General features: G+C 39.0%; 2 protein-coding genes across 4 annotated transcripts in view; both read left to right on the top strand.

The window, feature by feature from the left end:
- ttc28 (tetratricopeptide repeat domain 28) overlaps positions 1-9,387 on the top strand; it is a 584,574-nt gene extending 575,187 nt beyond the window's left edge. For 2 of the 3 annotated variants that reach the window (XM_056466242.1, XM_056466244.1), the window contains 8 exons: positions 574-821; positions 4,130-4,254; positions 4,494-4,725; positions 6,151-6,227; positions 6,365-6,388; positions 6,598-6,727; positions 6,804-6,911; positions 7,066-9,387. In XM_056466242.1, coding sequence (XP_056322217.1) covers positions 574-821; positions 4,130-4,254; positions 4,494-4,725; positions 6,151-6,227; positions 6,365-6,388; positions 6,598-6,727; positions 6,804-6,911; positions 7,066-8,657 — 2,536 coding nt within the window. In that variant the 3' untranslated portion in view covers positions 8,658-9,387. The remainder of the gene's footprint in view (positions 1-573; positions 822-4,129; positions 4,255-4,493; positions 4,726-6,150; positions 6,228-6,364; positions 6,389-6,597; positions 6,728-6,803; positions 6,912-7,065) is intronic. The other variant, XM_056466243.1, reaches the window with a different exon arrangement.
- Positions 9,388-16,208: 6,821 nt separating this feature from the next.
- The window catches only part of pitpnb (phosphatidylinositol transfer protein, beta), a 48,858-nt gene continuing 38,944 nt past the window's right edge, over positions 16,209-26,122 (top strand). The window contains exons 1-2 of the mRNA XM_056466142.1: positions 16,209-16,275; positions 23,271-23,301. Coding sequence (XP_056322117.1) covers positions 16,256-16,275; positions 23,271-23,301 — 51 coding nt within the window. The 5' untranslated portion in view covers positions 16,209-16,255. The remainder of the gene's footprint in view (positions 16,276-23,270; positions 23,302-26,122) is intronic.

The raw sequence follows: 26,122 nt of genomic DNA, 5'->3' as shown, positions 1-26,122 counted from the left end.
CTCACCTGTTTATTTTCTCCTTTCCAGACCATTCCCTGTAAAACCTTGAGATGGTTGTGCGTGACAATCCTAGTAGATTAGCAGTTTCTGAAATACTCACTTAAACCCCTTTTCTACCTCATTCTGATGCTTGGTTTGAACTGCAGCAGATTATCTTGATCATGTCTACATGCCTTAATGCATTGAGTTTCTGCCATGTTATTGGCTGATTAGAAATATGCGAGCAGTTGGACAGGTGTACCTAATTAAGTGGCCGGTGAGTGTAGATAAAGAAAAGAAAAAGCCTCAACAATGGCTCCATAGAGACTGCATGGTGCAAAGAGACTATTAGTTGTGCATTTTACAGTGGTCTAAATACTGACTGTATGCAATTTATTGAATCATTCAATTTCTCATAGATCTTATTCGCACAGCTTTAGTTTTAGCACCTCCTCATTTTGTACATAAATTGTGGCTGTGCTTTGAGAGCGATCATATTGACAGTAGTTTTATAGTCTAATTAAAATGATAGTGCCTGTATTCTGGTAAATTACTACTCAATGATGCTAATCGTCTGCTTTCCTAACCCTGCAGCTCGTACCAGGAGTCTGATAGTAAAGTGACTGCGGATGGGGTGGTTGGTTTGACGAGGGCTTTCCTGGCGGCTGGAGCTCAGTGTGTGCTGGTGTCTTTATGGCCAGTTCCTGTTGCAGCCTCCAAGATGTTTGTCCATGCGTTCTACAGTGCTCTGCTCAATGGGACCAAGGCCAGCGCAGCGCTTGCCGACGCTATGAAGACTGTTCAGAGTAGCAAACAGTTCTCACACCCGTCCAACTGGGCAGGTATGTACTACCACACACACACTTCATTGTACTGTGAATATTAGGCTAATTTAAAAACATATTACATTATATTTGAGAAATATGAAACATGTTAGGGAATCATTCTGGGGAAAATGCTTAATAATGCTACTTAACCTGTAAATTTTGCACATCAAAGCAACAGTCTGCTTTTTTGGAAGTAGCTTAGCTTAGCATAAAGCATTGAATCGGATTAGACCATTAGCATTGCGTCAGGTGCAGCCAATGCAGGGCAGCAAAATTCATTGACTATTATGCCAGAATTAGAGTATAGCTCCTAGCCATAGCAACTTTTCATTTTCAAGCTCTAAATAGGAGATTTATTGAAACTCTTTTTTTTAAACTTTTTTTGAGATGCTAATGGTCTAATCCGATTCAATGATCTATGCTAAGCTAAGCTAAAAATTGTTCCTGCCAGTCACGAAAATCACCTTAATGGATTTAAAAATAATGAAACTTGATTCTTAAACTTGTAAAATGCGACTTTCTCCTAAAAAACTTCTCCTAAAAAACTAAAAAATATTTATTGATAATAATGCCAAAATGAGAGTATTTTTATAGGCCATATTGGCCTAAATAATGCAACTTTTCATTTTCAAACTTTAAATAGGATAATTTTTAAACTTGTTTTTGACTTTTTTTGAGATGCTAATGGTCTAATCTGATTCAATAATCTATGCTAAGCTAAGCTAAAAGTGTTCCTGCCAGACCCAAAAATCAGCTGAATGGATTCAAAAATAGTAAAACTCAACTGTTACACTTGTAAACTCAGCCTTTCTCCAAAAAACTTTCTTTAAGTTGACCAATACTTACTAACTATTAGGCCAGAATGAGAGAATAGCTATTTTATAGGACAGATTGGCCTAAAAAAATAAACTTTTAATTTTCAAGCTTTAAATAGGTGAATTTTAAAACTCTTTTATTTTATTTTTTAACTTTTTTTTTAGATGCTAATGGTCTAATCCGATTCAATGATCTATGCTAAGCTAAGCTAAAAGTGTTCCTGTCAGACCCAGAAATTCACTGAATGGATTCAAAAATAATAAAACTCAACTGTTAAACTTGTAAAATGAGCCTTTTTCCAAAATAACTTCCTTTAAGTTGACCAGTATTTATTGACTATTATGCCAGAATGAGAGTATAGCTTGTTTATAGGCCATATTAGCCTGAAAAAGCAACTTTTCTTTTTCATTTTCAAGCTCTAAATAGGAGAATTATTGAAATTCTTTTTTTTTTACTTTTTTGAGATGCTAATGGTCTAATCCGATTCAATGATCTATGCTAAGCTAAGCTAAAAATGTTCCTGCCAGTCCCAAAAATCACCTCAATGGATACAAAAATAATGAAACTTGATTCTTAAACTTGTAAAATGAGACTTTCTCCTAAAAAACTTCCTTTAAGTTGACCAATATTCATTGATAATAATGCCAAAATGAGAGTATATTTTTTATAGGCCATACTGGCCTAAAAAAAGCAACTTTTCATTTTCAAACTTTAAATAGAATAATTTTTAAACTTGTTTTTTGAGATGCTAATGGTCTAATCTGATTCAATGATCTATGCTAAGCTAAGCTAAACTAAAAGTGTTCCCGCCAGACCCAAAAATCAGCTGAATGGATTCAAAAATAGTAAAACTCAACTGTTGTAACTCTTGTAAACTCAGCCTTTCTCCAAAAAAACTTTCTTTAAGTTGACCAATACTTACTAACTATTACGCCAGAATGAGAGAATAGCTATTTTACAGGACAGATTGGCCTAAAAAATTAAACTTTTAATTTTCAAGCTTTAAATAGGAGAATTTTAAAACTCTTTTATTTTATTTTTTAACTTTTTTTTTAGATGCTAATGGTCTAATCCGATTCAATGATCTATGCTAAGCTAAGCTAAAAGTGTTCCTGTCAGACCCAAAAAAATCACTGAATGGATTCAAAAATAATAAAACTCAACTGTTAAACTTGTAAAATGAGCCTTTTTCCAAAATAACTTCCTTTAAGTTGACCAGTATTTATTGACTATTATGCCAGAATGAGAGTATAGCTTGTTTATAGGCCATATTAGCCTGAAAAAGCAACTTTTCTTTTTCATTTTCAAGCTTTAAATAGGAGAATTATTGAAATTCTTTTTTTTTTTTTACTTTTTTGAGATGCTAATGGTCTAATCCGATTCAATGATCTATGCTAAGCTAAGCTAAAAATGTTCCTGCCAGTCCCGAAAATCACCTCAATGGATTCAAAAATAATAAAACTTGATTCTTAAACTTGTAAAATGAGACTTTCTCCTAAAAAACTTCCTTTAAGTTGACCAATATTCATTGATAATAATGCCAAAATGAGAGTATATTTTTTATAGGCCATACTGGCCTAAAAAAAGCAACTTTTCATTTTTAAACTTTAAATAAGATAATTTTTAAACTTGTTTTTGACTTTTTTTGAGATGCTAATGGTCTAATCTGATTCAATGATCTATGCTAAACTAAGCTAAACTAAAAGTGTTCCCGCCAGACCCAAAAATCAGCTGAATGGATTCAAAAATAACTAAAAAAACTATTATGCCAGAATGAGAGTATAGCTTGTTTATAGGCCATATTAGCCTGAAAAAGCAACTTTTCTTTTTCATTTTCAAGCTTTAAATAGAAAAATTATTGAAATTCTTTTTTTTTTACTTTTTTAAGATGCTAATGGTCTAATCCGATTCAATGATCTATGCTAAGCTAAGATAAAAGTGTTCCAGCCAGACCTGAAAATCAGCTGGATGGCTTCAAAAATGGTAAAACTCAACTGTTAGACTTGAAAAATGTGCATTTTTCCAAAAAGGACTTTAATTTGACATCCATTTGATCAAAAACAACTGAAAACACATTATTGCTATTAAAATGGGAACGTAGAGATGATCAAATGTGACAGGAAAAAACATTTATCATGTTAAGAAAAACCGGTATTTCAAATTAATACTGTCTTTTTAAACTATTTCTCATCAGATTTTATCATCAGAGAGCAACATTATGAAGCAGCACAGCATGTTTTTAACATTAATAATAAGAAATTATTCTTTAGTAGCAAATGGTGATAGAATAAATTATGAAAGATCACATGAAACCAAATATACCATCGCAGGAAATAAATTACATTTCGAAATACGCTAACCAAACATTTGTTTTAAATGGTAACGATATTTTAACTGCTCCAAATATGTTGCTATGTAGCATAAAGACTGTATGCAACAGCAAGAGTATACTGTAAATTTTAAGATGTGTTTGCTGTCCTCCTCATGATTTGAATATGTCTCCTCAGGCTTTATGCTGATTGGGAGTGATGTGAAACTGAACAGCCCGTCATCTCTTATTGGTCAGGCTCTGGCTGAGATCCTGCAGTATCCAGAGAAAGCCAGAGATGCCCTGAGGGTTCTCCTACACCTGGTGAGAAACACACATTAGCTATACCAGGACCATTGGACACATTTACATTTAATACCAATGTATATTATTTATGTGTGTGAATGTAGGAGTATATACAGTACATAGATAGATAGATAGATAGATAGATAGATAGATAGATAGATAGACAGACAGACAGACAGACAGACAGACAGACAGACAGACAGACTTTTGTCTGTCATTGTACAAAGGCATCATCTCCGTCTCTGTGTCTCCCTCAGGTGGAGAAATCTCTCCAGCGCATTCAGAATGGCCAGAGGAACTCCATGTACACGTCTCAGCAGAGTGTGGAGAATAAAGTGGGTGGCGTCCCTGGCTGGCAGGCTCTTCTGACAGCAGTGGGATTCAGACTTGACTCGGCTGGAACGGGCCTCCCCGCCGCCGTCTTCTTCCCCACCACAGACCCTGGAGACCGACTGCAGCAATGCAGCACCACCCTACAGTCACTGCTGGGTATAACTCATGCTTTTTTAGATTAACAAGAATATGATAATAATACACCCTTTAAAGCAGGGCTGGGCAAACTCGGTCCTGGAGGGCCAGTGTCCTACACAGTTTAGCTCCAACACTAATCAAACACCTGAACATGCTAATAAATGTCTTTAAGATCACTAGAAATCTATAAGCAGGTGTGTTTTATTAGTGTTGGAGCTAAACTGTGCAGGACACCGGCCCTCCAGGACCGAGTTTGCCCCCCCCTGCTTTAAACGGTGTGTAAAATTAGACATTTTTATGAAAATAGGCTCATTTTACAAGTCCCCTAGAGTTAAATAGTTGAGTTTTACCATTTTTTAAATTCATTCAGCCGATCTCTGGGTTTGGCGGAAACACTTTTAGCTTAGCTTAGCATAAACAATTAAATCGAATTAGACCGTTAGCATCTCGATTTAAATTATCCAAAGATTTTTGCCTGCTGCAGCTATTGCAGGAATATTCCTTGATTATTACACCAGAATAAGTATAGTATTACACAGTATAGTTCCTAGCCATTTTGGCCTAGAAAATAGCAGCCTTTCCTTTTCCGTCTCAATGTAACTACAAAAGAATCAAGCTTCCAGAGTGAGTAAAAGGGCTCGCAAAATCACTCTGGACCCCTCACACCCAGCACACTACCTGTTCGAACTGTTACCGTCTGGTCGTCGCTTCAGAGCACCAAGCACAAAAACAGCCAGACACAGGAAAAGTTTCTTTCCTCAGGCTGTCTACCTTATGAACAGTTAAATATTCCCCTACTGTGCAATAAATATGTGCAATACTTTCTCATACGCACTTGTACACAGCACCTTATATCAATCTACAATGCAATACCTTCTACATTCGCACTTGTACACAGCACCTTATAACCTGTATATTTATAACAATCTGTACATACAACTCAACATCCAGGTTTCTTGACTAACCACATCTGTTTAATGTTCATCATTATTATTATTATTTTATTTTTTCAGATTTATTTTGTGTTGTCACTTGTCACTTTACGTACACTGGAAGCTTCTGTAGCCAAAACAAATTCCTTGTGTGTGTGAAGCACACTTGGCAATAAAACTGATTCTGATTCTTTAAATAGGAAAATCATCAAAACTCTTGTTTTGTTTTTTGTGAGCGAGATGCTAATGGTCTAATCTGATTCAATGATCTATGCTAAGCTAAAAGTGCTCCTACCAGACAGGGAGATTGGCTGAATTCATAAATGGTAAAACTCAACCGTGTAACTCTGTGTAGGGGAGTTGTAAAATTGGCCTATTCTGAAAAATGTGGATTGTTCCATTTAAAATAGATATCTAATAAATAACAGGACATAAACCTTTAGTGTAAAACACATACGCACATACACACACACGAAATTAACTTTGAGATATTTGTCCCTCATGTTGGCAGGTCTGCCCCCTCCTGCTCTGCAGGCATTGTGTAAACTGATCACGGCTTCAGAAACCGGAGAACAGCTGATCAACCGGGTGAGATGTCACACACCATGGATCCGAAACACTTTAATTTTCATAAAGCAATCCTGTGTTCATGTGTCTTATCTGTAACAACACTGCTTACGCTAACAACTCTCTTTCCTTCTCTTTTCCTAAACCTACCACTAAAGGCTGTTAAAAATGTAGTGGGAATGGTAAGAGCTTACGAATCTGCTTTCAACTAACTATAAACTAACACAATACTGTCAGTTAACTCACTAATAATGTAATTGTAATAATTTAGCTGTGATTATTTTATTGCATGAGGGCTACTTTTTGTATCATTGATTTGACTAATTCCTAGTTTATTACTGTGAAGTTGCTTGTGTTATATATTGAACGTCATTGATTTGATTTCCTGCAGCTCCATCAGGTTTTGGTGCAGTTGCAGTCTGGAGAGAAGGAGCAGGATTTCTCTCTCGCACCCATCCAAGTGTCCATCAGCGTGCAGCTCTGGAGACTTCCTGGCTGTCACGAGTTTCTGGCTGCTTTGGGTAAGAGGAGTTTCGAGGCAAAATGAACAGTGTGAGAAGCTTTGCTCCATGCTGATGGCTCATCTGTCTGTCTCAGGGTTTGACCTGTGTGAGGTCGGTCAGGAGGAGGTGGTGTTGAAGACGGGCAAACAGGCCAACCGTCGCACTATGCACTTTGCCCTGCAGTCGCTGCTGGCACTGTTTGGTAAGTGTATAGTATCTTCACCCTTACACTGTTAATGTCAACAACAATTATTTGTTTGATAGTAATTTAATTATGCAGTGGCATCACAGCCTCACAGCAAGAAAGTCGCTGGTTCGATTTAAATGTCTGACTTATTGTCTGATGTTCCCCTCAGACTCTACTGAGCTTCCGAAGCGTCTGAGCCTGGATAGTTCATCGTCTCTAGAGTCTCTGGCCTCTGCACAGTCTGTGTCCCACCAGCTGCCAATGGGCTACCCCAACCCTCCCTTTTCTCCTCCATGCCCTGACAGCCTGGCTTCGGATGCCATCTCGGTCTACAGCCTGAGCTCCATTGCCTCCTCCATGAGCTTCCTATCCCGTCCTGAGGGTGCGTCCGAGTTTATCAGTCAACGCTCAAGGCAGCAGGAACTGGAGCGGCATCGAGGCGGAGCTGGGCTGTTCGCATCCCACCGGCACACGGTAGTTCCTCGCAGCCGCTCATCTCCACATGGAGCTGTTGGAGGACATGAGGATGAAGAGTACGAAGGATACAGTATAATCAGTAGCGAGCCACTAGGTAGCCAATGTGACACACTCCCTCGTCCTGCAAACCACAGAAACCATCGAGGTGCTGCACGTGGTGGGGCCGGTAGAGGTTATGCGGTGTCCGTGTCCTCCAGGGGCAGTGTAAGCACCCCAACATCTCCTGTCAAAGCCACTTTGGTTCCCAGTCCCAACTCGCCCTTCCAAAAGGTTGGGAAGGTGAGCAGCTCCGACACAGGGGAGTCTGATCAGTCCAGCACAGAGACGGACAGCACTGTGAAATCCCAAGAGGAACGCACGCCCGGAGCTCCTTTGGACCCGCAAGAACTGGCACAGAAGATTCTGGAAGAAACGCAAAGCCACATGCGAGCTGTTGAGACGTTGCAGAGAAGTGTGCCTCTGGGTGACGGGATGAGTGGTGGAGGTCCCCCGACCCCAACAGGAGGGTCTGCTTTCCGATCTTCGGAAACAAGTGCATTCAGTCGACCTAGTAGCAGGGCAAGCATTAAGGCACAGTCATCGCCTCTCCAGACACGTCCCAAACCACCATCCCGAACGTCCTCCCTCCAGAAGATCAGCTCGGGATACAACAGTCCTGCCACATCTGAAACATCTCTTAAAGAAGGCAGCCAACCTTCACCTACTTCTGACAGTCATGCCCAGTTTAAACTCAAGTATCCAAGCTCGCCCTACAGTGGCCACATCTCCCGGTCACCTAGCAACATCTCACCTAGCTCGGGTCACCAGTCGCCTGCTGGGAGTGCCCCCTCTCCGGCTCTGTCCTACTCCTCCACTGGCTCAACACGCTCTAGCCCGGCAGATGCTCCAGATATTGACAGAATCAAACTGGCGGCAATTGACGAGAAAGTCCAAGCGATCCACAATCTTAAGACCTTCTGGGCCAACGCAACCCAACAGCAGCACTCGGGACCAATGCGGGCGCTACACGGCGGAAAACTGAGCACCGCCAAACGGGATGTTCTTGGTCTTTTGAACCTCTCACCCCGGCATAGCATGACAGGTCAGGATTCCCCCAACCAGAATGTGGCACCCGAGCACAGAAATCCTCCTAACGGCCATCGCAAGATCGATCCTAAGAGAGTTGCACCTTCTCCAACAGCTTCCACCAGAAGCAGTCCAGGTTTGCAACCCATCCGACTGCCTACAGGGAACGGCTACAAGTTCTTGTCACCAGGACGGTTCTTCCCTTCATCTAAATGTTGAGATTCTGTCCCCCCATGACTGGCTTCTCTTGATAAAGGAATATTTGGAGTATTTATAACTCTTGAAAACAGTGAAAAGGACAGTCTGGGTTAGGAAGTACACATTCCCAGAAGCCTCAAACTGCCTACTGTTTTATTTTCTGTGCAGAGCATATAATCCTTATGCTTCCACCTACACTGTAAAGGACCATTTATATACACAGACTGATCTTAGACTTGCACAAGGCATGTCAGACTAAAAAAAGAGATTATACCAAAATGGTATTTCAAGAAAAAAGACAAAAAGGCTCGCTGTTTGTGTTAGTGAAGATGATGCGGCTTTGACTGGTTTATTTCTTTTGATTTTAATTTTTTTTGGTTGGTTTTGTTTCATTTTTAAAATTTAATTATTGTTATTGTTATTATTATTATTATGGATGGTAATTGTTATTACAGTTGTTTGTTTTGTAAATTAAAACAATGTTTTGCAATCAGTATTATACGTTTTTATATTGTTAAAGAAGCAAACCATGCACAAAAAAAAGTCGAAAAACATTTTCATATTTTTATTGAGATGGTGGCGACGCACCTGACCTGACTTCTATGTGAATTGAGTGTCAGTATTACAGCATGGGTTCTCTTGCTCTCCAGTGATTCATTGTCTTTTTAACAGATTTTGCATATGTGGACTCTCATCATGACATATCTCAGTCATTTCTCAGTAAAATGGTCTCAATAAAAAGTTTAATTTATTCTCTTGTGTTTGTCTGCCTTTCATTGTCATATACTGCAAACAGATTGCATCTATTATGATAATAGCGGGGCGTCACGGTGGCACAGTGGGTCGCACAATCACCTTACAGCAAGAAGGTCGCTGGTTCGAGCCCCGGCTGAGTCAGTGGGCATTTGTTTGCATTTTATTCCCGTGTTCATGTGGGTTTCCTCCAGATGCTCCGGTTTGTCCCACAGTCCAAAGACATGCGGTACAGGGGAATTGAATAAACTAAATTGTCCTTAGTGTATGAGCTGAATGCAAGAGTGTATAGGCGTTTCCCAGTGTTGCGGCTGGAAGGGCATCCACTACATAAAATATGCTGGATAAGTTGGTGGTTCATTCCGCTGTGGCGACCCCTGATGAATAAAGCGACTAAGCCGAAAAGAAAATGAATGAATGAATGATAATAGTGTTATAAAAAATAGCAATAATTATATACTGTAGTGTTATATTTATTACAAATCAACAGAAAAATGTGCCCTTTCCACACAATTTTGTTTTTATATAACCAAACTATGTTGTGATGATCATGTAGGCCAATGTAGTTGGGTCCAGACTTCGAATTCAATTAAATTTGCAGTACAAATATTTCAGTAAATTATCATACAGATTTTGGGCTCTATTTTAATGATCTAGGCGCAAAGTCAGCTCAGGGCGTAAAAGCATTAAGGGTGTGTCCGATTCCACTTTTGCTATTTTAAGGATGGAAAAATACACTCTGCGCCGCGGCGCACGGTCTAACAGGGTTGAGCTTATTCTCTTAATGAGTTATAAGTGTGTTTTGAACAAACCAATAGAGTCTCTTCTCCCATTCCCTTTAAGAGTCAGTTGCGTCACGCCATAGCGCATTTGCTATTTACATGGCGATTTTTGTAAGTGGAAAAACTGAACGCTTCACTAGCAAGAAAACAGTTAAACAGACCAGAACAGACCTCTCAAAGTCTGCAGCACGACATTAAAAGAATGATCCTCCTCCAATCGGCCTTTACTTTCACTTTCTCTTTCTCTCTTTCATGGATAATGCACAGACATTCATTAGCCTACATAATTAATTTAGTTTGTGAAGCGCAAAGATTTGTTTCAAAACTATTTCTAAATTCAGTTCCTATTTTCAGCAAACAAATAAATGAGCAATAATAATGAAGTGTGGTCAAAAGCTGAGTTATATCCAAATGCACATGCTATGCCCCGGCCCATTTGATCCAAAACCTGTCAGGTGGACAAATCTAAACTTGTTTTTAAATTTAAAAAATATAAATATGCATATAATAAATAACACTGCTAATAATAATAACATAATACAAAAGCAAGTTGCCACGAATAAACTAAAAAAAAAGCCCCCCCGAGATGAAGAAGGCATAAAGGCAGTGGATTTTTATATTTATGTAGAAAATAATAATTTTTGTAATATTTTATTTCTTTAAAGGGAACATAGTTTACCTCTTTTTTATGATTTAATATTAATATTATGGTTCTTCTGAGTGTGCCAGTTTAGGTTCAGTTTAAAACACAATTCAGATTTTTTTATTATAATGTGTTAAAAAGTGTAATGTTGGGGGCGTGTCCACAGTTCACTGATTTATGGGTGTTGCTTCACATGTAAATTAGTTTCAGGTTCCCGCCAATGTAACAAGGGGGTGGGGCCATGAGCTCACCCGCTCTGCGTTTCCAACAGAGTCTGACAGGAAGACGGAGAAGGAAAGAGAGGATCACCATTCAGTCGTACATGTACGACTCTGACACAGACCAAGCAGAGAGTACAAAATCATTTGTGTCTTTGTACAGTTTTACAGCCAACTGTGTGCTAGTTTCAAGTGCCGAGCTTGTACACCGAAACTAATAATTAACTGAATTAAAGCACACTGAATTAACTTTGACTGAGGCACCGGATGCGCCGCTCGAAGCCGCGACACGGCACACCAGACACTCTCTGTGGCGCACCAGACGCATGAAGTGTCCCGAATCGTCGCGCCACACATTTTTGAATTCTAAACATAGGTTTCTGCAGCGGTCCGCGGCGCCCAGCCGTCGACTTGAGTGTACCCTGATAGAAACCTATGTTTAGAATTCTAAAACGCATGCTAGTTAAGATCACAGGGAGCTTCTGGGATCGCGAGAAATGCAAACGGCTGAAGCATAAGGTAGACTCAATGAGAAGTACACATGTTTGCAAACCTACCAAAAGATACAACCAATAATTCCGATTAGAGCGATAATGTGGAGAATATTGATCTTGTGTTGAGCCCAATGAGCCTTGCATCTAAAAATAGAGCTAGCGTGTTCCTTTAGTCATATCGCTTCAACTCACGCTGAAAATGGCGGACGTGAATAAACAAACTGAGGATATGATGACGCGCCTGTCAATCAATATTGGTGGGCGGGGGGATCGCTCTCCTACGTCAAGTAGCGGTCGATTTGAAACCGCTACAATTGGTCCACCGTTTTTTATGTTGTTAAATTGAAAAAAAAGCACTGGGTGTGCTTATATCACCCCAATATGACAGTCTATACACCATACATGCACATATGTCTGTCCAAACAGCTTGAAAAGTCGATTTTTTACCATAGGTGCCCTTTAATTCCTTTTCTGTAAAGATATTTGTGTATTGCTGTACATCCTGCGTGTTTTAAACAATGTGTAAGCGAGGCGCACAACTAACGTTCTCTGCACTGGACTGGACTTTAGACCTGCTCTCAGCTGGTCTATTGCACAGCCTATTTTAGTTCCTCAAAATAGCAACGTGCCAACAATGCGCCTTAACACACCTCTTTTCCAGACCAGAACACCCATGAGTCCACAAAGTGGCGCAAATTGATTTGCTATTTAAACAACATGGGGGAAACACGTCTTGCACCTTATTTTGCTGGGTGTATGATCAGGCCCAATATGATTACCCAAAGATTGCAGAGCAACAGGGAAAGCAAAAGGGTAAAAACAAAAACCAAACACACAAAACATGCAAAGACAGACAGGGAAGAAACTAAAATCAAAGAATTAACTAAAATAACAATGTAACAAAACTAATGAAAGGAAATATTACCAGAGTAAAATAAGACAATGCAAAAAGAAATAAAAACCAAGACTATAAATATCTGAAGAAGTCAACATACAGTAGGCTCAATCTAAAAATGTAGCCCTGTATACATTTCCGGAGATTTCTGGCAAATTATGTAGCTAGAGGAACGTATCTACAGGGCGGTATGACACCATTCCTTTTCTTGCTTACCAGCTGACTGCTTACCTTCTTATGGACGGCTTTTCTGCTGTTACCAGTTTGTCTGGTAGCTCAACATGTACGTCGAGGGACTTGAGACCCAGAGCAGAGTTTACCGCCACAACAGGGTTCGAGTTGAAGATTTGAGAAAGCAGGTAACACAAAAACAAAAGCTAAAAAGTAAGATAAACAAGTAAATAACAGGGTAAGAATGTGGTAAAATCTGAAAAAAAAAAAAAAAAAAAATATATATATATATATATATATATATATATATATATATATATATATATATATATATATAATATATATGAGCAATATCACACTCGTAGCAGTGCAATGTGGCTGTATATTGGCACTGGTGGGAGGTGTGCCTTAGTCTCCCACCAGTGACGATATACAGCCACATCGCACTGCTATGAGTGTGATATTGCATTTATACAACAGTTCGACAACATAATAGTATGTATCAAAAAGAAAATCGAACATGGAAAGTCTCAAAACGCTTTTGTAAGAGGAACTACTTTCTTCCGCCATTCATTCACATCTGCAGCTGATGTCAGAACAGCTGAACCCCTTACTAATTCACCAACATCACTTTAGAGCTAGTATTCAAATGATTCTCTAACAGTAATGTGTAAAATGATGACAAAACAGGTGATTTTGCATACATTTTAAGATTATATGGCTGAATGGCATGAAATGCCATTAGTCTACAGAGAATTTAGCTCCAAAATTATAAATATTTAAAATAGGCAGTATCCTAATAAATAAACTGCATAGTTGCAATTTAAATAACTACATTCATGACTAAAGCCTCAAAAATACATAAGTGCAATAGTTGTCAAACTGTAGTGAGTTTATTGATCTGCTGTCACTCTATGTGGGCGGAGTTATACAGAAGGGTGAGGAGGCTGTAGGAGTTCTGATATTACAGAATATTGCACTGCTATCAGCCAATCAGATTCGAGAACAAGACATCTGAAGTCATGATAGCTAACAGAGGATTTCGTTTGGACTTAAAGTGTTTTCGATGGGTTATTTTCTCTTATTATGAGGGCATAGCAGTCAAAGAAGGACAAATGAGCTCATGTTTGGGACAACTTCTGGACTTTTGTCAGTGATGGACTTTTGTCTTTTGAACCACCCAAACCCCCCTGGCAATGGGCCAGTATTTTATATATGTATGTATATATATATATATATATATATATATATATATATATATATATATATATATATATATATAACCTACATAATAAAGATAACAAACTAAACAACCCCTAGACTACAAAGGGGCCTACTTTTTAAAGAGCCCCTATTATACATGAAATAGGGTCATATTTAGGTTGTAAGGGTCTCCAACAACAGTCTAATGTGCATGCAAGGTCAAAAAACACTTTCATGGTCTTATAATCCGCATTTATTTTTACCTAATTATCCCAGCGACTCCCATATGAATCATTTAGTGATTAATTTGTTCCCAAACCCCTCCTTAGCGCGAAGCTAATCTGCGCTGATTGGACCGAAGACAGCCTGTTGCGATTGGTCGACAATGACAGCTTTCAGCGCAAGACAGAGTGAAATGCCCAGCTGCAAATCAACAATATAAAAGTAGTCACAGTGCATACACGCTTCATAGTGTAAGGCGTGGATTTTGGCTGCCAGTGGGTGAATGCAAGTACAGACGATGGACTTGAAAATACCAACGACTAACTATTTTATTGAGCAAAAACTCCAAGAACTGGCGAGGAGATCTCCTATCCCGTCACAGTCTACCTGCTATTTTCACACACGGAGCAAGCTGAACTGCCGCTCTAGGCAAAGAACGATCATGCTGCCCTCAACCCGAATGCGAAAACGCGGTTGAAATTGAAGACCGGGGTGGTCACGGATATAACCGAGGACGAATAGCTGAACTATTTTGAAACAATTGCATGTGTGTAGGAACAGCTGACGATCCGTAAACAAAGCGGCACGTGTCGCGTTGTCAACGTCGCTTTACACGCGATGTGAGAATATAGAGTTAACCTGATACAGTACACGCGGTTACAAGTAACAAAACACAACTAAATACATAATTTGCAAGCTAGAGTAAACGAGGCAACAATTTTAATCGCACGTACTTACACTTGTAAAATGGAGGGAAAAAAACGATCCATGATGCACTGATCCATGTTCTGACAGTCTTTACTGATCCTTCCTTTAACAAACGGCCGATGAAGTCTTCTTTGTAAGCATGTAGTTTCCAGAAGCACTCAAACTGCTCAAGGCTGGGCTATAATGCTGAGCTTTCATCTTTGGGTAGACTGTCAATAATATCCATCTGCACAGCGTGACTTCATTCGACCGGTGTCTGTGTGTGTGTGTGTGGCTTTTTTTTGTGTTAGTGGGCGGGGCCACAGGTTTCAAATCTTCCGGGTTTGCGCGCGCAACTACTTGTGTTTCGTAGCCGCGTCATCACGAAACACCTAATGACTCGTTATCAAGATGACTCGTTTGAAGCACTATGAGTCAACTCCTTTATAGATGAATCAATAGTTTTAAACACTGTACACTTACAGATTTAAGCCTTAGCTGGATATTTCACTTCACTTAGAGCTGTGTTACACACTACATGGAAGGGCATTTTCAAAAACCCATAATATGGACTCTTTAAACACTGTAATGGTCTCTCTTTATTACTTTATCTCTCCTCTATTGCCAGTGATTGTATTTGCTACTTTTAATTAATATATTTCTTTCATTTGCAAGGGAAAGCTTTGTTTTATATAAAGCCCGTAGCCAGGGGGTTTTGGGTGGTTTGAAAGACCCACCCCCTACTGACAAAGTCAAGAATGTAGCTGCTATACAAGCTCTTTTGTCCCATTTTTTGACAGTATGCCATCATAAATTGTGACAATAACTGATAGAAGGCAGCTTTAAGACAAATGTCATTTTTAATTATTCAACTGGACAAATTCTGACAGGAAATAAGCTGTCCTAAAAGATTCCTAATTAGATTTTTTTTCCAAGGATGATTTGTATAAATTTGTATTTTAAAAACAAATTTCTTTGTTCAATATTTGTAATATTTAAAAATCTAAGCTCATAACATTATTTATAAAACTGTAATAACCTACAGATTAAATGCACATTTGTAAATTAACATTGGTAAAATAGTATGGTAGGCACCAATGACTGTATAACAAAATGACAGCACTTAACAAACAATTATGGATACTTTTGTTGCATCAAAAAGCGACAAGCTGGTCCAGCAAAAAAAATATGTTTAAAATATCACTAAAATTCAGTGTTTGAACCTTATAGCCTAATTTAATAGAAAACGAGGCGAATAAATGCAAAGAGGTCCTCTTTTTGAGAGGAAAAAAGAACCACCCCTTTCAATAGGCTGGCTACGGGTCTGTATATCTTATTTTATAGCTATTTAACGCCTTCTTTGGCTAAAGTTTAATTTCCGTTGACATATGTGCGGATATTTCCAACAGACCATCTACTCCTCATTTTCCTATGTTTAGAATTGTTTGCCCAAAATGCAAAGCATGTCCCAGCCAAGGCGGAATCACTTAGCTTGTGACATCATCCTTGACGTCGGCAGGCCTGCGCGCAGCCGTAACCGGTGGAAAGAAGATGGTGCTCATCAAGGAATAGTAAGTGGAAGTCATGTTTTCTTACCCAGAAATTGTGCTTGCTTATGGTTTACACATGATAGATGTGTATATGTTCATCGCTGAGTACTTTGAGAGGGCGAAATATGGATTCGCGGCGGCAAACGCGCTCCCGGGAAGTGCTCGAGACACCGGCTCGCATGAGGCCCAGCTTTAGCCGCGGTAGCATGTAGCATTGGCGTGCTAGGCTAAGCGAAACCACTTGCCATTCATTTGCAACGAGTGGCGGGTTAGCACGCGATGCTCTTAGCTGGTCTATATTAGCCTCCAAGATTAAACCGCACCAAATCTGATAGTTCCCTCAGACCGGACATATCGAAATCTTAATCGATTTTTATCGGTTTATATTTTAAGAGTGCACCTGGCCCGAGCGTTAGCTCATTTTAACAACACAGACATGTTACTTTATATTGACAAGTTACTTGAAGTGATTTTATTGCGCCTGTAACGTAAATGTAAGTGTGCCTTTAATGACAGCAAAACCGCTTGACATTTCAGCAACTTTCAAGTGAATCAGAGTTGAACGTCGTATTATATCTTGACATTTTTATTACTTTTTCGTTCAAGATATTATTAATACGTTAGACTAATATTTTCAATCTAATTACAATATGATCTTATTTTTAATTAGTATTTTAAATGAATATGGAGTTTTTAAAAGCTGTTAACGACAGCAGGTCGGTCTGTATAGTTGAGTGTTTTAATGATGATTAAACTGTGATAAATTGCCCTCTGGCTTGACATAACACGCTTGGTTCGCCTTATTAACCACTTAATCTAATTATATTCACTCGTGTGACTTGGCTATTTTTAGGGATTTTCTTTTTTAGTCATTCTTTGATGCATCCAAATAAGACTTAAAAGAAAAAATGACATGCGACTTGAGTTTGTGTGCGCCAGCGGTCATTCATTTCCAACCTGTTCTTGTTTCCTTTCAGGTTTTGTCTTTCTGTTCTCTAGGGATGTAGTTATCACATTTTAATTAGGCTGTCTTCTGTTGGACAGCAGATGACATGCTTGAAAACAGTCGCTGTATAGCCCTTAATCTGAGAGATCAGACCAAGATTAAACCACTCTATGAAATCCATTCATTTTCCTTAACCATCTCTCGTAGTTCAAAGTTTCCACCCGTCAAGTTTGCAAGAGAATGCAAATTTGAGCAAACCTGTTGCACTTGACATCACATGAAATTGCAATGCAGCAGGTGTGCATGGGTTTTGTTCCAGAAATGTCTTTCCCAGTTTTGAAAAGATCGATATACAGGGTACTAAGAAGACTCTATTATAAGATCTCTGATTTCACAAGCATCAACCTCTTGTGGTTTTTAAGGGAGTGCACATATTAAGGAAATGTTATGTAATATAGAAACTGATGTAAGCCTTCCTTTGAGAATGCGTGTAGTAGATTTGCACGATTTGCAGGTCTGTAGATGTATCTCTTTATTTTCAAGATTGATTCATACCGGGGGCTGATTCATACTGATTGGTCATCTCCATCTGCTTTCCTTTAACACAACTTTATAATTATTTAATGTTTTCTAAAGCAAAATGATCAGTCTGTGAAAATGAACATTATTCATAGCATTTAATCAATCTGTCTATAATGCATATGAGCAATTCTGTGCAATTGTCAACCTTGCCATGAAAAAAGTTTAGTTTTCACCAAAATACGGAAACCGTTTCTGGGTTTTTTGTGCAAGCAAGAATTTTACAGTACTTTAGAAATACTCAAAAATGCATCTGTCAATAGATTCAAACTATTATAATTGTTTTACCAAAGTCACACAAGTGCCAAATTCACATCTGTCACATCCATAACGCAGAGATGTCACGTCCATAATGACACTTTTTTCCTCATAAATGTGAAAATATTAAATCAAATAAAACCAGTCATTTTTGTTTTATAGTGAGCCAACTGTTATGCTTTTATTATCATTGTTTCTTTTGAGTTGTGCAGTTTAATTCACAGAATTTCTACAAAATATGTTGTATGCTGTAAACTCACAGACTTTTTTTGTCACATCCATAACGCATGCTTATTTTCCTCATTTAAAGTACAAAACATGTTTACAGATTGATATTTTTCTGATCCTGTAACTCGTTGGTCAGTTATTCTGGAAAATATAAACAAAAGTTTCAGTATAATGTTAACGTATACTTTCTATGCGAATTCATGTGTTGAGATTTTACTCCAAATGTCACATCAATAACGCTGGAATTGCGCATATTCTGTAATTGAATTTACAGCAAATGACAATTATTGTTTTTAAAAATGTTAAACACGCACACTAAGGCTGCGCTATATATACACACATAAATTCAGTTGAAGTTAGAATTATTAGCCCCCCTAAATTATTAGCCCCCATGTTTATTTTTTCCCCAATTTCTGTTTAACGGAGAGCAGATTTTTTTTTCTTCACATTTCTGAACATAATAGTTTTAATAACTCATTTATAATAACTGATTTATTTGATCTTTGCCATGTTGACAGTAAATAATATTTTACTAGATATTTTTCAAGACACTTCTATCCAGCTTAAAGTGACATTTAAAGGCTTAACTAGTTTAATAAGGTTAACTAGGCAGGTTAGGGTAATTAGGCAAGTTATTGTATAACGATGGTTTGTTCTGTAGACTATCAAAAGATATCTAGCTTAAAGGGGCTTATAATTTTGACCTTAAAATGTTTTAAAAAAAATTAAAAACTGCTTTTAGTCTAGCCGAAATAAAACAAATAAGACTTTCTCCAAAAGAAAAAATATTATCAGACATACTGTGAAAATTTCCTTTCTCTGTTAAACATCATTTGGGAAATATTTAAAAAAGAAAAAAAATTTCAAATGGCGGCTAATAATTCTGACTTCAGCTGTACATCTATGTCGCAATGTGTGTGTAACCCCGCCGGTCCTACACCACCAAACCCGCTTCGAGCTGGTATCGTACCGGCGACCTTCTGCATGGGAGTCGGGTGCTCTACCAAGGAGGCTAAAGACCATGGCCTCTAGCATCTGTCGCTAGAGCACCTTTAGAGGTCAGAGGAGTGAGGTTTACCTGCAAAGCACTTACTAGCTGGCCTCCATTACACTCACCCCCCTAAACCTCACTCCCATCCGGGTCACGGCACCAATGTAACCCTGCCGGTCCTACACCACCAAACCCGCTTCGAGCTGGGATCGAACCGTCTGTCGCTAGAGCACTTTTAGAGGTCAGAGGAGTGAGGTTTACCTGCACAGCACTTACTAGCTGGCCTCCGTTACATGTGCATTCACAGTAGTCACATCGCAGTATCTGCAATGTTAGTTGGAATTGTTGTTGATCAGCAATGAAGACTACACAGTGTTATTTTAGATTTGAATTATTATTACTATACCTAAATATCTGACTACAGTTTGACTCTTCGTAAAACCTTAAAGCACTACTTATTTTAGCCCTTAGTGGGTGATCACTGAACACGCCATTCTAAAACCTTGAGGTGCACCGCACTGCCTTTTATGTTGACAAGAATAAAAAAGCACGCCGTCGCCAGGCAATGACTGAATCAGCAGGGTATTGAGCGTGAGTTTTGCAGTTGATATTGTTATAATTGTAATATTTAATAATATTGTGATATTCAAGATTTGTGAAGTCGTAAAGCATGGGATAACTCAAAACAGCAACCACAAGTCTCTCCTCCATCTTCAGAAGTCTCCTTAGTCGTCCTGACAACAAACACTGCTGTCACCTCAATGGAAACCCCACCTCTGCTTTCATTTGATTGGAGAATGACAAAGACGCGACTGATGTTTTTTCCACTCAGAGTTGACTTTTTTTTTTTTAACTGAGCGCACAACGGCAAAAATGCATGGCACAACAGGGGGTTAAAAAGCGAGGCGCGCTTAGTTAGTAAACCATTCCAAAAAGGCACCACTCAACCAAGCGGCAACCTCCCGCTCTCCCTCGGGAAGCCAATACGGAAGTAACTGAAACTGCAATTCATCAAAATTCCGCTAGTCCTGGCTCCATAATAGAGCAAATTGCAATTGAGCCCACTGTTAGAATGGCCAACTTTACAACAGTAAAAAAGGTGTTTACAGCCTGGTACAAAGAACGATTTTGGTTCATATAGCTATTATTACCCTCCATGACAACTGTGAGGGGGGTGAATTCATCCATTTCCTTTATATTAGGTTATATTAAGTTTGCATAATTAAGGGCGTGGCCACTTGAGTGACAGCTAGGTCTCGCTGGTCGCCGTCACTTCACCTCAGCTGAATCCGGCAGATTAGCCACTGATCTCGGCATATTCATCATATTTTTGTGTTGTTTTATGTGGCTTTACACAGTCAGCTGCCTTTTGGACTTATTTTTTACAATTATCAGATGATATGGGATGCTGTGTGCATTTAATTGTGCTCACAAATCATTCACGTGGCCTCGTTTCCCATGTGAGTAAAGTTATATACTTGTATACCATCTCTATAAATGTATTTGTTTTATTTAAGATCATTTATCATTAATATTTTTCTTTAGACCCATAAAGCACTCCAGAATGTGACAGATTGATTAGCTGTAGGCTCTAGAACAGTCATCTGAAGCGTTATCATACAGTGTTATGCTGGAGTTCATCAATAGTCTTGCATTTACTAACACACACTATATCTGAAGTGTTTGGAAGTAATTGGCGTTTTCCTCCTGTAGAAAAACATCATGAGAACAATGCTTGGTGGATCAATGTATTACTACAGTGTTTTTAAAAGTCTAAACACTTTACTGATATAGTGTACAGCCAAGCACATGTGGTCAGAACACAAACGAGTCGCAGGTAATAAAGTATCAAGCGTTTCTCCCAAAGTAAAGTCTGTCTGCCAGGTCTAAGCAAAGTGCCAGCAGGTGTCTGTAGCTCCGCTCACTCTCCGCCTCTTTGCCCTTGTTTGGTATCCCACCGTGGGTGCGATGACACGCGAACAAAATGGCGACGGTTGACCGCGCCTACTTGTAGCTTCTTTTGCAGTGTTTAGAAACCTATGGGTGACGTCACGGATGCTACGTCCATATATTTTACAGTCTATGCTCTCAACGCAAAAAGTGTGTCCGGTGTGATCGGCGCCTTACCCAGCACTTATCTTATTAGTTTATGCTTGCGATTAGTTTGATTCGCTCAACCACAAAATTATTCCAATCAATCTAAATGAATGATTTCTTTCCAAATAAAGCTTTTCAAGCCATCTGCTCAAATTGTGTTCATATCGCAATATATTTGTCAGAAAAATAAAATATCACAATGTCAGATTTTTGGAATATCGTGCAGCCCTAACACATGTACGTATGCATATATAATAATTGTTTATTATGTTTTTTCTTATAAATGTCTTTGGCAAAAAGTATATAATGCAGTGCCTTTGTCACTGCTTAGTATATTATGGTATATTTTGCATGCCCTGTGTGGTGAGTTTAGAGTAAACTTTATTATAGAGGTATTTTCACATTTCTTGCTTGCTTTGTCGTTCAGATGGAGCAGCAACACTCCTTTAATTGACTTAGACTTATCTATTAGGGTTGGGCCGATAGACGATGCCATCAACCATCGCCAAGGCCGATAAACATCATGATGCTGAGCCAGCATGGTGTTCCTCTGCCCCGCTCCCGACGAAAACCCGCTCTGGAAAAATACACACTTAGGCCCCGTTTACACTAATACATCTTAGTTTAAAAATGGCATTTTAGAACAAAAATGATCCACGTCCACACTGGGGTTTCACTTAGCATTTCGGAAAACCCTCCTTCCACACTATTGCCGCTGAGAACGCACATCACGTGACCACACGCACACACACACAGGCAAAACCGAAAACTACCCAGCTATACAGAGTCCAGACAGCCTATAACACACTGTCTGTATAAACACACACACACAGCACCAAGTAAGCCAAGCAAGTGACGCACACAGACAGCAACCTCACCCTCTCTCATTCACACACATACATATGTGTGCACGCTCACTCGGGAGTAGAAGGCAATATTGTTAGACCGCCCGCTCCCGTCCAAAACTACACCAGTTACCCACCGCTCCTGCACTTTATTCGGAAATTTATTCCGGCGCTGAAAGAAATCTGGTCGGCTCCTGCGGCTCCCGTGGTACAGCCGCAGGAATGGAGACCTCTACATAGATGTATCGCTGGATCGTGTTTCAGTATAGTTGTTAAGCGTGATAATTAATCTTGTCTCTATCTAACGACTCTTCGGTCTTTTGAATCTATCAGGTAACGTGTCACAGAGTCAGTACACTGCTTCAATCTTTCGCTTTCACGCTTGTACTTAGTAATTTTAGTGAAAACCTCAGATACTGTTGGTTGTGTGCCTTTGTTTGTGGACGCCATTATAACGACACAGTTCACTCTGCCTATTCATGCCAGAGTCCCGCGGAAAAAGTGATTGACAGGTGGTAATTTGTGTGCAACTTATCTTTATTTATTTATGATCTGGTTATGGGTAAAGTAAAGACCATGCAGGTCAGGTAGTTGAAACGGTTGGCTACAAATAATTTGTTCGTTGTGAATTAATTATTCATGTTGTCATAGTGAACATACTATGATGTCATCGTCCATCGCGATGTTTCACATTAGACATCGGACGATGCCAAATTGGTCGACAACACCCAACCCTAGAATCTCTGCAAACATCTAGCATTGTCACAGAATAATATTTTTGATTTCATTATTTCTCGATTAAATCATCTGCTATTACAAATGCAATATTGCGTAGTTTGTTAGTTAACTACAACTTAGTGTAGTAAATGCTGCTGGAGGTTTACTACTGGTTACAGAACTGGCTTTACTCACAAAATGCACATGACAAACATTTTGAATGAATGGTGCAGCCCAGACATAAATGAAGGAACTAAAAAATATTTTTGAAGCAGATGTGATGAAGTGTTTCGTTTGTGCAAAAAGTTGCCGTTTTCACTATTTACAATTCTTCTTCTTTCTTATTGTTTTTCAGTCGTGTGGTTTTACCATGCTCAGTGGAAGAGGTGAGTACTACTTCTGCACTTCTCCCAGTTCTAATAAGTTACATATTTAGTGTAAAAGTATAGCTTTGCATTTACCTTGGACCCCAGTGTTTGAGGATGAATGATGATTAAAGATTGTTATTAGTGATTCTCTCGTTTTATCATGATGCCATTTGGCAGAAAACCAAATTGAAAAATTACTTTTTAAAATTTTTAAAAAAATTTTATCCATACTTGTTTTTTTTATATATAGATATCCTATAGATATATAGATAGGTGTGTCTCAAATACTTAGTAATAAGTACTTCACAGAACTTTAACAAAAATAAGCACAGATTCCTTCCTTGAATTTAAGAATTCATTTCGGTATTGATTAAAGTACAGAAATTTTAAAAATTTAGAAAAATAGTCCACACGGCTGACACTTTAAAAAAAAAAAAAAAAAGTAGTGGTTTAGTTATGTTGTGTGGATTCAAAAGACGCTAAATTGTCAAAATAGTTTTGGTTAATGATTTTGACCCACCAAAATGTCATTTTCAGCCCAAATATTTTAGTAGCTGAATTTTCTGTGTTATTAATTCCATTATTAGGGCTGTTTGCACCTCCTCAATATGACGCTCAGCAACAACAATTGCAAAAAATCTGTTTTGAACTTGACTGGAACGTTGAAGACTTGATCAGAGCACCAAGGACAAGATAAAGCATGTCATGCATGTAGAACACGCTTGCCCTCGGGGAACATTTGAGTGTCATGCTCGTGAGAGAAGCAACCTTGATGCACGCTTGATTGGCATTGTTTGAAGTTTTGCATTTAGGATGCTGCTGATTCATAGCACGCTGCAGTCAGACGACTTTTATGAAGTACTTTTGCAGCCTGACAGCTGTCAAGCAGGCTTTTTTTTAAAGTGATTCAAGCTGCAGATGGCTTCATATGTGATGCATAGATATACCAGGATCTTCTTTCAGAAAAACACACTCTAGGGCTCTGTTCCAAAACCTTGTGAGATGCTTGATGTTCATGCTTATTATGGCATGGTGGTTGTGCTCATCCCTTAGAATGCTGTCTCAGAATGCATTGCAAAAAGCTCAGAGTTGGTGGAAAATGCAAGAGAATTTTTAAAATGCAGAATATTTTAAATAGATCTTCTGAAGCTGTATTTATTTAGTATCTTTGAAATGGTGTTATAAATTCCATAGTATAAAAATAAGGCTTTAATTAGTCCTTATGTGTTACATTCACATTTCAGAGGTCTTAAAATGCAATCGAATTAACCCTGTAAAGAAGATTTTGTTTCTGTTTTGAAATCTATTTAAATATCTTTGTCTATTATCATGCAGAGCGGAATCAAAGTCCATTTATAGTCTTTGGCAGAGCCCAGTAACATACACACTCGCTGGCATTTTGTTTTACGTAGTTAAAGGTGTTTGTCATAATGTTTGTCATAATCTTAACTGGATTATGAGGAGGGGGTTGGGACATAGAGTGGCTCCTCCCCTTTAAAATGACATCCAATAGCATTTTGTTTTTATCACAGTGGTTGAGCTCAAGCGCATCAAATGAGAAACGTCATGAAGTGGGCAGGGCATGTAAGATACTAGAGGGCATTTGATTGGTCAAGATGAATCCATTTAGGCGGAAGTGACAAACCGCAAGCTTTGGTATTTCGTAAAAATAAATTGTCATCCAGCGTTTTACATCTACACAACGTAACTTTCTAACAGACCAAACACTGAAATCGCCAGCCGTTTTTATCAACAATACACAATGCTGATAAAAAAATTAAAAGTTTAGTATGAAGTTTTGGTATGGAGCTTTATAGTTTTATTAAAATGTGGCTGCTGAGCACGACGCGCATATGCGAGTGGCATGCACATGTTGTGCAAGAGGTGCACACGTGACGCACGCGTGCATTTTCCAAGCACTCCAAGTTTAAAACCATCTCAAGTTTTCTAAATGCCACAAGCGCACCACGATTCATTTAAGCAGAACTAACCAACGTGCTTCACACTTAGTATGGAATATACACATTTCAGTAATAACAATAGACTAATTACCTTAGACAAACACAACGCATCCAAACACTGCAGTGCTTTTTACTTTCCTTCATAAACTTGCATCAAAACCGCAGCAATGGTTTGTTCATTTGTCATCCTCTGAGAAAACGCTCGATGGTCACCTAGTTACGAGAGACTGCAGGGGAGTGCGAGCGCATTAAAAATGATGAAGGAAACCACGCATTCGCGCTTGTCACTTCAGGTCAGACTAACAACACACACGAAAATGAGTGTGGTGGCCAGCAGCAGTGAAGAGATTGTAGATAAAAAAGGATGCGAGGATGTCACTAGAGTGGCTTTTTGGTTTCTTTTCTTGTGCATCCCAGCCACTAGCACCCCATCTGAAAGAGTTTTTAGCACAGGGGGTAGTGTAGTCATTAAACTTCACAATTTGTGATGTTGCAACAAGGGATGTGCACAATTATTCGATTAATCGAACGCATCAGCGACGATCGAGCATGAAAACGATGATCGATTGGCTCGAAATTCTTTCTGATTGGTTATACTGGTATTTGGGCGGTAGTTTGATATCTGATTGGTTATGGCTGCAGGGAGTTGCGTTCTAGAGGGGAGACCTGAGCGCAGATCCAGTATAGGGGGTCATACACCAGAAGCGCTGCGTCGCGCCACGGCCCACGCAGCGTCATGTTTCTATCAGGGTACACAGCAGTTACAAACCACAACGGACACTTCCTATTTCTGCCGTGCCACAGAGCGCCATCTGAATGGTTTCATTTTAAATACCATGCGAATTTGCGCGTCTGGTGTGTGATACTTTCAGCTGTCA

Source organism: Danio aesculapii, chromosome 10 (genome assembly GCF_903798145.1).
Source record: "Danio aesculapii chromosome 10, fDanAes4.1, whole genome shotgun sequence".
In the NCBI taxonomy this organism is placed as follows: Eukaryota; Metazoa; Chordata; class Actinopteri; order Cypriniformes; family Danionidae; genus Danio; species Danio aesculapii.
Note: the sequence above shows the minus strand (reverse complement) of the source record. Positions and strands in the feature narration are given on the sequence as shown.